The sequence below is a fragment of the Carya illinoinensis genome, chromosome 3 (assembly GCF_018687715.1).
Source record: "Carya illinoinensis cultivar Pawnee chromosome 3, C.illinoinensisPawnee_v1, whole genome shotgun sequence".
NCBI lineage: Eukaryota > Viridiplantae > Streptophyta > Magnoliopsida > Fagales > Juglandaceae > Carya > Carya illinoinensis.
In genome coordinates this window covers 21,057,740-21,072,379 of record NC_056754.1, presented here as the reverse complement: position 1 = coordinate 21,072,379, position 14,640 = coordinate 21,057,740, and the positions used below count along the sequence as shown (strand labels likewise).

General features: G+C 33.9%; 1 protein-coding gene across 1 annotated transcript; it reads left to right on the top strand.

Moving 5' to 3' along the window:
* Positions 1–12,070: 12,070 nt before the first annotated feature.
* LOC122305657 (clathrin coat assembly protein AP180-like) lies at positions 12,071–14,640 on the top strand. Its single transcript, XM_043118234.1, has 2 exons — positions 12,071–14,261; positions 14,401–14,640. The coding sequence occupies exon 1, from the start codon at positions 12,252–12,254 to the stop codon at positions 14,256–14,258; it is 2,007 nt and encodes a 668-aa protein (XP_042974168.1). The 5' UTR covers positions 12,071–12,251; the 3' UTR covers positions 14,259–14,261; positions 14,401–14,640.

Here is a 14,640-nt window from a genome sequence, read left to right as displayed (position 1 = left end):
CTAGCATCTCGTGACAAAAACGTCTCTGAGCGTCTTCCGCTCCCAGCTGAGCTCATCGAATTGATTAATCAAATTTTCTCGTTCACCCATGACAGTTCGTGCCCCAAACCGAGTAATGTCCGGATTGTTTTCATCCCTCCCTCGTTTCTTCGTTGTCATAAAGTGAGCCATATCCTAAGGAAAAAAAATACAAGTTAAAATATAATTAAAAAATCTCTAAATTTTTGCAAATATATATACATATTACGACATATATGGATTATACAAAATTAAAATATCTTCATTATAAATTTACATAATTTTGACAGTAAATATATTAAAAAATTCAACTATTTAAATACCCAAAATAGACTATAAGAAGAGGATAAAACAGAAATTAAATTAAATAAATAAATGTTCGAACGTTATACAATTTACGTGCGAACGATAAAATTATGCTACCTAGAAATAAGTTACGTCCGAATGTACAATGATTTTACGTTTGAACGTAATATTAAATAATCGAACGTAAACCATGAACATAAGAACGTACTTAGTCAAACTAATATACAAAATGATGTCCGAATGTAAATTTACGTCCGAATGTAACTTCGAAAAAATGTGCGAACGTACTAAACAACGTAAATGTGATCAAACGTCGTATATATACGTTCAAATGTTCTATTTACGTGTGAACGTACTTAGTGAACGTCATATTTAAACGTTCGATAGTACATTTAATAAATTCACAGAGTTACATGTGAACGTTACACTTTAACGTTCGGATGTGATTAACTGAAACGTCAAACGTTTGGACGTATTTGCTAACGGAAGAATTCAAACGGTTTACATTTGGACGTTTTATCCAACGTCCACTGAAAACGTTGGATAAAAACGTTTGAATGTTAAATTTTACGTTCGCACGTTACAACGTAACGTTCGAACTTAAAGAATTGAAACGTCATACGTGCAAAAGTTTATTTTGTGACGTTTGAATGTTCGAGACAGAATGGCTGAGTCAACTCAGCCATTTTTTAAAGCTTCGAAACGTGCGTTTCGAAGCAAAAAAAACCCATAAAACTATTCTAGAGGCAATGGGGAATGTTTCTATGGTGGTTGTTTAAGGTTTAACGACAAATGGTGGCCGGAAATTCAAGAAGAATATCCGGCCTTGGGTGGGTTTCGAATATAATCTAATACCGATACATATAAACATCTAGAGGAGACGGGGAGGGCACATTACCTTTTAGTGACGGTTGCGGTAGCGTATGGCGGCGGTTGCGGCAGCGTCCGTGGCGGAGAAACGACATACAGATAGTGGAGAAATGTTGAAATGAGTTTATTCGGCCGTAGGCCAATACCTTATATACAGTTAACGTTTGAACATTTAATTAAATACGTTCGAACGTTTACGTAACATTCGAACGTATTGGTGTTAAAACGTGCGAACGTAATGCTGAAACGTCCGAACGTTATAGAATGACATGCAAACGTGTATGACGTAAATTATATTATTTATATAGTTATAGAAGTACTAATATATAATAACTATATAATATAGTAAATATTATATACGTATATATTAATATATATATTATTAATATATACGTACTAATATATAATACCTATAGTATAGTATATATATATATAATTTATTAAATATCACATGGAGTAAGATATTATAATATATATAATATTATATATATTATATTATATAGATAATAACTATATAATATATAAATATAGTATAGTATAGTTTATCTAATATTTATTAAACAAAATATACACGATGTATTTTATAGTAAGCCATTTATTAAATATTATAATATATATTATATATTATATAATATAGTATATATTATATATATATAATCTAGTGTATATATAATAGTATATTATATTAATAGATATACTATCTATATATATAGTATAGATACTATTTATATCATATAGTATATATAATAGTATTAATATATATACTATCTAGTATATATAATATATATTAAATATATATAGTATATATAGTATTTAATATAATATTGTTTATAGTATATATAGTATATATACTACTATAGTATATATACTACATGATTTACTATTGTAGTATATATACTATATACTACATGCATATACTATAGTAGTATATAGTATATCTATTATATATAGACTATAGTAGTGTATTATATAAGACTACTATAGTATATATTATATATTATAGTACTCTAGTATATATACTACTATAGTATATAAGATACATTTACTATAGTAGTATATAGTATATATGCTATATATAGACTATTTTGTATATAGTATTACTATATATAGACTATAGTACTATATTATATAAGACTACATTATATAATATTATATATTATATATTAATAGTATAATATATACTATTAATATATATATCACATAAGAGTTTATATAATAGTATTAATATATAGTAGTATAATATAATATGTTAATATTTATATTATATTTAATATAATAATATAGTTTATATACTACTATATATATAGTAGATTTACTATATTATATAAGTGATATATAATATACAATTAATAAAGATTATTTTTTCACTTAATCAATGAAAATTGAGTTTATATGAAATACTATAATATAATATAAGTTGATACATAACATTATAGTACAAATACGTTCGAACATACATGTTAACGTTCGAACGTATTTGAAAAATGGGCGCGTGATTTCCCGCTTAAGTTTGGAACCCTAAAACGTTTGAACGTTTTATCTTAACGTTCGAACGTTAAATTGACGCCGTGGGCGGGAAATTAAATACATTCGAACGTATTGTGCAGAATTTGAGCGAAATAACTTATAGTTTGAACGTTAAATATTTACATTAGCAAGAAAGAGAAACGTTCGGACATTTGTTAATGAACATCCGAACGTTTATTGTATTAGAAGCAGAATATAAAACTTTCACGCACGGGAAAGCAAATCCATCTGCTTCATCCCGTGCATACAAGTGAGATAGAGTGAGCACAGAGTTGTAGAGAGAGAGAGAGAGAGAGAGAGAGAGAGAGAGAGAAGAGGAGGCAGATGAGTGAGAGAGGAGTGAGAGAGGAGTGAGAGAGGGTTAGAGTGAGATAGATTGAGTTAGGGAGAGATTTTGTATTTATTTTTGTTGTGTATTTGTTTTTTTCCTCCTAAAGGAGAAAGTAAGGTAAATTTTTCAAATCTTAATGTATTTACAATTTATATTATATTTGTCAATTTGTTTTATATGTATTTAACTACTTAGTTTTGTGAATTTTTTGAATGATTGTTTGCTGTGGATTGTTGAAAACTTGTGATTTGCAAGAGGAGGATATTGTGTTTGAGAAGGTATATTATAGTAAACTCTATTGTTAAATTTTGTTGTCAATTTTGTTGAAGGATTGTTATTGTGAAATTTTTGATATATAGTTTATTGTGGATTATTTGTGTAATATGTGTACAAGTTTTGTTTATTGTGGATTCAATGTGTAATATGTGTGAATGATTGTTTATTGTGTAATATGTGTGATTAAAGAATTTATATATATACATATTATATATCATATGTAGTGTGATTATTTGTTGTGCAATATATGCAATATATTTATTATATTTGAAATTGTAATATAACATTAAGATTTATTAGATTAAGAATCCCTAATACAAATTATAATCTAATATATAGTATAATATTAGTAAATATAATATAAATGAGTACTATATAGTATAATATAATACTACTATAACAATTAAAATTTATTAGATTATGAACTAATATAATATAACTTATAATCTAATATAGGGTATAATATTAGTAAATAAGAAATAAATAAGTAGTATAATATATAATTATATTATAATATAACATTAAGATTTTTTAGAATAAGAATCCCTTATAATCTAATATATAGTATAGTATTAGTAAATATAATATAAATGAGTACTATATAGTATAATATAATACTATTATAACAATTAAAATTTATTAGATTATGAACTAATATAATACAAATTATAATCTAATATATGGTATAATATTAGTAAATAAGAAATAAATAAGTAGTATAATATATAATTATATTATAATATAACATTAAGATTTATTAGAATAAGAATCCCTAATACAAATTATAATCTAATGTATAGTATAGTATTAGTAAATATAATATAAATGAGTACTATATAGTATAATATAATACTATTATAACAATTAAAATTTATTAGATTATGAACTAATATAATACAAATTATAATCTAATATATGGTATAATATTAGTAAATAAGAAATAAATAAGTAGTATAATATATAATTATATTATAATATAACATTAAGATTTATTAGATTAAGAATCCCTAATACAAATTATAATCTAATATATAGTATAGTATTAGTAAATATAATATAAATGAGTACTATATAGCATAATATAATACTACTATAACAATTAAAATTTATTAGATTATGAACTAATATAATACAAATTATAATCTAATATATATAGTATATTATAATACTACTATAACAATTAAAATTTATTAGATTAAGAACTAACATAATACAAATTATAAACTATATGACTACTATATTCTTCTATCTAAACTTTTGTTTAACAATATATAACACATGGAAATTCTTGTTTGTAGTTTTTAATTGTGTAACATGGTTGAGGTATTGTTGGTAGTGTTTTTTGTAAGATATTGTATGACATTGCATAAATAACCTTAGACCTGTTCGGGAATTAGTGTACACAATTCCTGAATTGTCCAGTGTGGACAGTTTGAGATTATATTATCTGTATTGCATATTCATGTTATTCCTACTGAACATGTTTAGTATGAAGTTTCGGTGTCCTTCATTATTGTTCTTCGGGTATATTGTTCATAGGGTCACAATCCCTCTATGTGAACATGTATACTTGGAGAACTATGAGGAGGTGCTGCCGAAATTTCTACTAACATAAAAAGTAGTAGAGTGACGGAACTTGTGCAATATGGATAATATAATCTAGAATGGGATAGGACCAACTACCTTCAAAAAGAGTAATTTGAATGGGAACATGACATGCATGTGTATTATAGTATACAACGTGTTACTAATAATTAAGTGTTTATAGAAATGGATAAAAGTTGGATGTGGCTAGGCGATAGACTTGGAAAGGATTACATACCCTATGCACGTGGAGTAAGAACCTTTATTGATTTTGCAAGGGTCTCTGCTGATAGTCGAGGTTATATTAAGTGTCCATGTCGAGGTTGTAAAAATTTATGTGTGATAGGGTTGGATGAAGTTGAAAGTCATATATTTGTTAATGATATGGATTTGGGGTATACTCGATGGGTACTGCATGGTGAGCCGTATGCACAATCAGCGGATAGATTATTTGGTCATCCGAATTATTCGGGGCATATGGATGACGATTATGAGCGAGATGAGATGGAGGAGATGTTGAGTGATATTGGAGCTGGGATGTTTATGGATGAGGTTGACGACAATATTGCCTCAAGTGGTCGAGGGAATGATTCTGAGAATTTTCCTGCAATGTGGGAAGATGCAAAGCGCGAGCTGTATCCAGACTGTACAAAACATTCCAAAATGTCGTTTATTGTACGGTTGTTGCACATTAAGTCATTGTGTGGGATGTCGACCAAAGCAATAAACATGGTATTAGAGTTATTTAACGAAGTGCTTCCTGAAAGGTCCGCATTGCCGAAGAACTATTATGAAGCGAAACAGTTGAGAAAGGGATTAGGGTTTGAGTATAAGTCCATACATGCATGCAAGAATGATTATGTTTTATTTTGGAAGGAGAACGAGGAGAAACAAGAATGTCCTGTATGTGGAGAGTCGAGGTGGAAGAGTAAGAAAAGCCTGCCAGTTAAAGTCTTGCGATATTTTCCATTGAGACCTAGGTTGCAAAGATTATATATGTGCAAGAAAACAGCTCACGATATGAAGTGGCACAAGGAGAAAAGAGTTAATAATGATGGATTTATGAGGCACCCAGTTGACTCACTTGCGTGGCAATGTTTCGATAATCAGTATCCAGAGTTTGGGATAGAAGCTCGGAACGTGCGTCTGGGACTCACAACAGATGGATTCAATCCTTTTGGGAATATGAGTACAAGTTATAACACTTGGCCTGTAGTGTTGATTCCGTACAACCTTCCACCATGGAGGTGCATGAAGGCACCCAACTTTTTATTAACTTTACTTATCCCCGGCCCGAGATCACATAGGAATGACATTGACGTATATATGCAACCGTTGATTGAAGAGCTGAAAGAGTTATGGGAAACAGGTGTCAGAACTTATGATGCATCGACGTCGATAACTTTTCAGATGCATGCTGTGGTAATGTGGACGATAAATGACTTTCCTACATATGGGAATCTTTCCGGCTGGAGTACTAAAGGGAAGTTAGTGTGTCCGACGTGTAATAAAGAAACTACTAGTGAGTAGTTAAAATATTCTCAAAAGTTGTGTTTCATGAGTCATCGACGTTATCTACCAAATAATCATGCATGGAGAACAAAATCCACTAAGTTTGATGGGCGAGTAGAGGATAGAATTGCACCAAATGAGTTGTCTGGAGAAGAGATACTGGAACAATTGATACATGTGGCAGCGAACAATTTTGGCAAAGGTCGGGGAAAGAACAAGAGAAAATGAGGTGCAGCAGAATTGAATTAGACAAAGCGTAGTATTTTTTTTGACTTGCCGTATTGGTCATCCTGCATGTTGCGACATAGTTTGGATGTAATGCACATAGAGAATAATATTTGTGATAATATATTGGGTACATTGATGAGTATTAGTAAAAAAATGAAAGATACGATTAAGACGAGGAAAGATCTTGAGAGAATGGGAATTAAACATAATCTACATTTACGGGTGGAGGTGATAGGGTGGTCATACCGCATGCTTGTTTTACGATGACAAGGGAGGAGAGGATGGACTTCTGCAAGTGGTTGCAAGGTGTGAAGCTGTCAGATGGTTATGTTTCAAATATCAGTAGATGCGTAAGCCTTGATGACTGGAAAATTGGTGGATTGTAAAGTCATGACTGTCACGTATTTTTGCAGAAGTTATTACTGGTGGGAATTCGTAAGAAGCTAACATCTGCCGTACGTGTTGCCATAATCGAATTATGTATGTTTTTTAAGGATTTGTGTGCTCAGGTAGTAAAGCGAGATTTGCTGCAGAAACTGGAAGAAGACATTGCTATTATATTATGTAAATTCGAGTAGATCTTTCCACCATCATGTTTTGATGTCATGATCCGTTTAGCAATACATTTACCCCGGGAGATAATGTTGGGTGGACCGGTGCAATTTCGTTGGATGTATCCAGTTGAAAGATATTTGGGTCGACTGAAACGCACTGTTGGGAATAAAGCCAAAGCTGAGCGTTCAATAGCAGAGGCCTATATACATGATGAATGGTTAACATTTTGCTCTTTATATTTTCGTGGTGTTGAGACACGATTTAATCGTCAAGAGCGAAATGCTAATCTTACTGCTCCACCTCCTCGTGAGCTATCAATGTTTTCTCAGAATGTACGACCCTTGGGTGCACAAACGGGTTACGATTTACTTGATATGGAGTTGGGTAAAGTTCGGTGGTACGTGCTAAATAATTGTCGGGAGATTGAAGACTATCTCAGGTATGTCGTTGTAAAATGTTTAAATATTTCTAGATTCAATAAGGTTAAATATAACTTTTGTGATATAAAATAATTTGATTTTGCATATATATATATATATATATATATATATATATATATACAGTGAGCACATGGACAAACTTAAGACGGAAGGCGTAGAGAATATAGTGGCAAGACACGAGGAAGAATTTTCTAGATGGTTTGAACAACGTGTATGAACTAAACCCTACTTGATATGTTAGATTATAAAAGTTTTAACTCTAAGTAATATTTAATTAATAACATTATTTGAATTGTTAGATTTTGGAACAACGTGCTCGTGATCCCGAATCTGTCTCTTTTGAATTGTATGCATTGGCCCGTGGTCCTTCAAATAGAGCACTTCGATACACTGCATGCACGGTTCGAGGTTATAGATTTCATACTCTGGACCGTGAACGTAATAGAAAGATTCAAAACTGTGGTGTGTTGGTCGAGAGTAGTCATGGAACAGATGATATTGATTATTATGGTGTCATTCGTGATATTATCGGATTGAAATATCTTGGTGGGTCTATAACATGTCTTTAAATGTGATTGGTGGGATCTAGGCGGTGGTCGGGTTTCGATATATAGGGATAATCATTTTACGAGTGTAAATACTGCATATAAATGGTACGAAGATGATCCATTTGTATTGGCTTGTCAAGCTACTCAAATCTATTACTTGATTGGTCCAATGAAAAATGCTGATGAAGATAGTGGAGAGATAACTTGGCGAGTCGTACAAAAATTTGTGCCTCGGAATATATATGAAATAGGAATGAATGCAGATTACGATACTAGAGGAGATGAAGATGACACTCTAAATGTAGAGGCCTACCAGGAAGATGGAAGGGGTATTAACTTATTTGTTGACCTTGGTGCACTCGAGTTGCTCCCCTTATGTAGAGATGACGTCCCACTCATCCATCTCGATCCGTCTGTATTAAATGATCATTCAATTCAAGAAAGTGAAAAAGAAGTAGAAGAGTCAGAAGAAGAAGACAAAGAAGAATCAGGAGGGGAAGTGGATAAGGAGGACGAAGAAGAGGTTGATGATGATGATGATGATGTTATAGAGAGAGATTCTAAAACAAGCACGAGAAATACATCCGAAGATGAAGACTAAAAGTACTAAAAACGTTATTCATATATGAGTATAGATTTTTATAATAATAATTAATTTCATTTAATTAAATTTTTTTGGTATATATAATTAATTTCAAGTATGCCGCCAAAAAGACAAAAAAGAAATGTGCCTCCTCCACCAAGTCCAAGTCTCGAACCCGTTGAGGAATCCCCACCTGAAGAGTTCGTTCCTGAAGATGAAGTTAACACTACAGAGAACGATGCCTAGTCGGCACCTACTAGGAAGGAAATGTCGTTATTAAATATTTATATATTTAATATTTTTGTCTCAATAACTATATTAGTATAAAAATTATACACATTATCTATGTTAGTTGATGCATTTACTCGTCGCAGTCGTGGCTATACACGCGGCATCTCACTTGAGAAAAATTGAAGGCATGGCAAACTGAAAGTCACAATTCCTGATAATTCCACTGGAGGAGTAGATGATAGTGCAGCAGCGCTTTCCTCCTATATTGGTACAGTAGTCCGAGCTTATACTCCATTTTATGTGCGCTCCTGGCGAGATGTGCCGAATGAGATTAAGGAACACATTCGAAGTCTTGTGCTGGTGAGTTTACTTTGACAGTTCATTTCTTTCACCTACATTAGTATATCATATTTTTTACCTAATTAATTTATAATTAGGATGAATTTGACCTCGACTTTGGTCGTAGCGAGGATTTGAGAACTGTGAATGAGTTAATGGCTACACTATTCCGACGTCACAAGGGACGATGTCACGACCACTTCAAGAAGTTTGAGTCGTTTGAAGAGGCTGCACAGTCACCTTTCCAGCAGATGAAGTTAGACGACTGGATAAAGTGTTGTGATCTTTTTGCATCTCCAGAATATTAGATATTCTAGATTTATTTCCATTAATTATTGACATTAATATTTGTTGTTTATCTTATATGTATATATATTACAATTAACATTCTTAATGTGCATTTGTAGCACTTAAGTTCTACAAATACACATAATAAATCCGCTCTGACTATTCACCATCGTGCTGGTTCAAGATCATTCCATCGTTTTGCTGAAAAAAATGGTAATTAATAAACTATATAATTCATTTATTTTCCTGTTATTCTTTTATATAAGTACTTACATAACAATTAATAAATTTGCTAATGTCGTTTTGTTAGAAACGTGATGATCCTGAAAACTTTTCCTTCATACATGTTTATGATGTTATTCACACTAATGAGCATAGTGAGTGGATGGATCCTGCCGCTGCAATTAATTATGTAAGCGGTGTTCATTATTGTTAAATAAATTATACAACATATGGTTAAATTCTTTTTTATTTATATTTCTTTTAATACATTATTAATTTGTGTATTTTGATCTTTCAAACTGCAGGGAAAAATGATGGAGTTGCAGTCAGTTTCTGGAGAATCCTCTACTAGTGACATAGACATTTTCACACAAGTGTTCGGGCCTAACTCTAGTATGACAAGAGGTTTGGGACGATCTTTCAAGCATTCCGGTTCATCCTCCTCAACCTCATTGACTTCACAAAGTAATAATCTTATCAAAGAGTTAGAAGCTGCACGACGCGAGAATGAGTATATGAGATCCAGACAGCAAGAGTTGGAGTCTCTTTTAGAGCGACAGTCTCATTTAGAGACGCGTTTGCAGGATCAACAAAGAGACCAGGAGGAAAGAATACGTAGTGAGGTCCAAGAGCAAGTGCAGCGGGAGATGATGCTGCAAATGGAGCATGTTATGTCATTGCAACAGAATCGTGGTGGATGAGGAAAGAAAAAAAAATGAATTTTATTATTGTATTAAATTTTTAATATCTACTTGGAAAACAATTATAAACATTGTTGGTTATGAAATATGTTATGTAATATGATACAATTGGTATGTTTATTAATGGGATGAGTTTAGTATTTCTGATATGTACGTTCGAATGTAAATAAAAACCTGTAAACAGTATTTTACATTCGAACACACGTTCGAACGTTATCACACATCACGTTCGAACGTTTACAGCAATGATTGAAACTTACGTTCGAATGTTTAAACTTTTAACGTTCCAAACCTCCGAACGTACTTATTGCGTTCGAATTCAAGTTTCTTAACATTGGAAAGAACGTCCGAACATTACGATGAAAACGTTCGGACATTGTTTCCTTTACGTTGGAATCTAAATTTGAACGTAACGTTTGAACATATAAACGTTCGAACATAAATATAGTACGTTCGAACGGTAATCAACAAACGTTACCTACCCTCATTCGGATGTCAATTTGTCTGCTTTACGTTCAAACATTGTTTTTTTCATTCGAACGTTATATTTTGTGACAGATTCTAACCGTCACAGAAAAGCAAACGTTCGAACGTTATATAAAACGGCACATCACAAACCGTCACTAAAAATATTTTTAGTAACGCTTGTACAGTAAACTGTCACTATATGTATTCTATGACGCACATTTCGTGACAGTGGGAGTGACGGTTTATAACCGTCACCTAATGTATTTCGTGACCTTTTTTCCATTTTTGTGACAGTTTCGTCAATCACTAAATCTGATTTTTGTTGTAGTGATGTACAGGTACGCCATACACTTGGACAATTGTTAACTTGTAGATGAAAATCTTGGGGGACCCCAAGTACTACTACAACGTACTTCTTTCTTGTTTTGCATTTGATTAGCAGTTGAAGTCCAGCTAATTTCTTTGGCTGCGATCCCCTATTCCTCTATATGTATAGACCAAAGAATCTGATTAAGACGTTAAATTTTATATATTTATTTTTCTACCTTGCAAGGTTATATGTTCAATAGATAAATAACGGTGCTAGCTTCTTGATTATTATTATAAGAAAAAATCTATTCCTCATTATAATTCTCATCATTCTCTAATTATAATTCTCATCATCCTTTCATTATTTTATAATGTGACATTTGATGATAGATTCACAAATAAAATATAATTAATAATTTCTAATAATTTAATATCATATTATAAGATGATAAAAATTAAGATGATAAATTTACTCTTATTATTATTAGTTTGTATCTTATCACCTGGAAGAAGACGTGCGTTTCTGCATGCATTAATTGATTCCCATGCACCCACTTGCTTAATTTATTAACAACTATTAACGACTTTTTCCGTATCAAAATGTACGTGCCAGAGTTTTTTCCTGTTCACAACGAAGCCAGATTTTTAAGGCCATCAATTACTCTCATCCACCCAAAGTAACAGAAAAACATCCAATCCTAGCCTTTCGGTTTTGGACCTCATGAAACCAAAAATCTGTTCCAAGGATCAGAACTTCCCCAGGAGACAACCCAGGTTCTTATTTTCCCTCGATCCAAACACGTACGTCTCTCTCGTAGCCAATTGCACAATTCCAACTTCCAAGCCATCAGTACTGACGTACTAGTTTCCTGATCAGATAGCCCTTGGGGGTGGAGCGGTACTACTGCAAAAGTCATGGCCTCAACGATGCCTAGGAAGATAAGGAAAGCCCTTGGAGCAGTGAAAGACCAAACCAGCATTAGCCTGGCCAAGGTTTCCAACACCAACACGGTCGACCTCGAGGTCTTGATCCTCAAGGCCACCACACACGTTGAAATCCCCATCGACGAGCGCTACGTGAATGACATCCTCGAACTCATCTCCTCCAACAAATTCTTCGCGTCAGCTTGTGCCCAAGCCATTTCCAAACGCATTGGCAGGACTCGCAATTGGATCGTCGCGCTCAAGTCCCTCATGCTCGTCCTTCGAACTTTCCAAGACGGCGATCCACATTTTCCTGGGGAAGTTCTCCGGGCAATGAGACGCGGTGCAAAGATTTTTAACCTTTCCGGCTTCCGGGATGACTCTAATTCTAGTCCATGGGATTACACTGCCTTTGTTAGAACCTTTGCTCTCTACCTTGACGAGCGCTTAGATTGCTTTCTCACCGGGAAGCTTCAACATCGTTTTACGTATAATAAGCAGAGAGAAAGCATCCCCCATAGAAGACAGCTCATTTCCTCGTCCATGCATGACATGAAACCAGCCATACTGCTCGATAGAATCTCATACTGGCAGCGTCTGCTTGATAGAGCTATAGGCACTAGACCTACTGGTGCAGCCAAGAGCAGCCGGTTGGTCCTGATTGCACTTTACGCAATTGTCCAGGAGAGTTTTGATCTCTACCGTGACATTTCTGATGGGCTTTCGCTCCTTTTAGACAGCTTCTTTCATTTGCAATATCAGTCTAGTGTCAATTCCTTTCAAGTTTGTGTTAAAGCCACGAAACAATTCGAAGAACTTTCTAGTTTCTATGATTTGTGCAAGAACATTGGGGTAGGGAGAACCTCCGAGTATCCTAGTGTGAAAAAGATATCTGACGAGCTTGTTGAGACATTGCAAGATTTCTTGAAAGATCAAGCATCGTTCCCTAAACATAATGGTCAATCGCCAATATTGCTTCTTCCCGGGCCACCTTCCAATGATCCTACATCAAATACTGAGAGGTTGTCTGGTGATCAATCAATTAAAACATCAGGTCAGAGGGTTTCACGGAGAGGTCGGTCGGTCGGCAGTTCGCGTTGCACATCATTGGAGGATCTTATGAGTGTTGCAGAACCCGATGGGACAAACCCGCAGATCACCGAGTTGATTGAGCAAGAGTGTTACTTGGAAGAGCAATCCGAGAAACAGTCTACTCTCCTAGAGGATTTAATTGGTAACGTTTCCGGCTCCAACTTTTTGTTGCCCCTTAAACAAGGAACAAAATCATGTTTTGAGCTCATTTGTATGGACGATGACTGGCCAAAACATGAAGAGAAAAAAGAAGAAGAAGAACAAGTAGGACATGAAACTTCGGAGACATCCGGTTTAGAATTAGCTCACCCGATAATTAATGGTTGGGAGCTCGTTTTGTTCGAGTCAGATCAAACCCAACATGAGATGCAACCTTTTACAAACCTGGACAACGGATGTGAACCCTTGGTTGTGAAGGAGGACTCGTTGTGTCTAGCTTCACTTCCTCAACACCAATATAATCCATTTCTAGAAGAAGCTACTGCAATTGCGATTGCCGCTGCACATACTTCCGACGAACCAGCTTTTTTTGCAGCAAACGATTCGTTCTCTGTTGCTCCCACGTTTTATGCAGCGTGGCCAACTTTTTGCATGCAAATTGAGACACTGGCAGCGCCCAGTACATTCTGTGCACAGAATTTTGACAATACGACGACCGTGGCGCCAACATTTCGGGTACAAAACACTAATGAGGTAGAGGAAGCACCGAATTTTTATACGAAGAATCCAAACGAGACGACGGCAGTAGTCCCAAATATTGAAAATGACCCTTTTGAGAAGTGCGCTTCTGCTATGGCCTATACACATGTATCTAATGGGTCAATGAATCAACAAAGTGATCTGCTGCATCAGCAACAGCTATGGTTGGAGAACCAGAACAAGATCATTGCAAAGCTGATGACTTGATTTGTGAGATAAAATTGCAGAATGTGAATTTGTCTTTGATTGTACCTTCTTTAATTAGTACTGCTGTCTTCTTTGCATGCATTTGTGTTTAATACAACGTACGTGAGAACTCAAAACATATTACCCTCTTTATGATTGACAGAAAATCGATCGACCATGGATGCTGATCATTCATATTGGAGTAAAATTTTGCTGACAGAACGATGATCTTCAAATTGTATCGCTCATGAGCATTGCCAATGGTTTTCAAATTGTACATTCTCAGGGTTCTTGAGTTCATACCCAGCTGTCCCAAGTTGTAATATGGACTTCGGCCGAGGATATTAATACAAAAATGAGTTACAAAAAGTGAGAGCGAACCCCATGTACAGACAATCGAAAA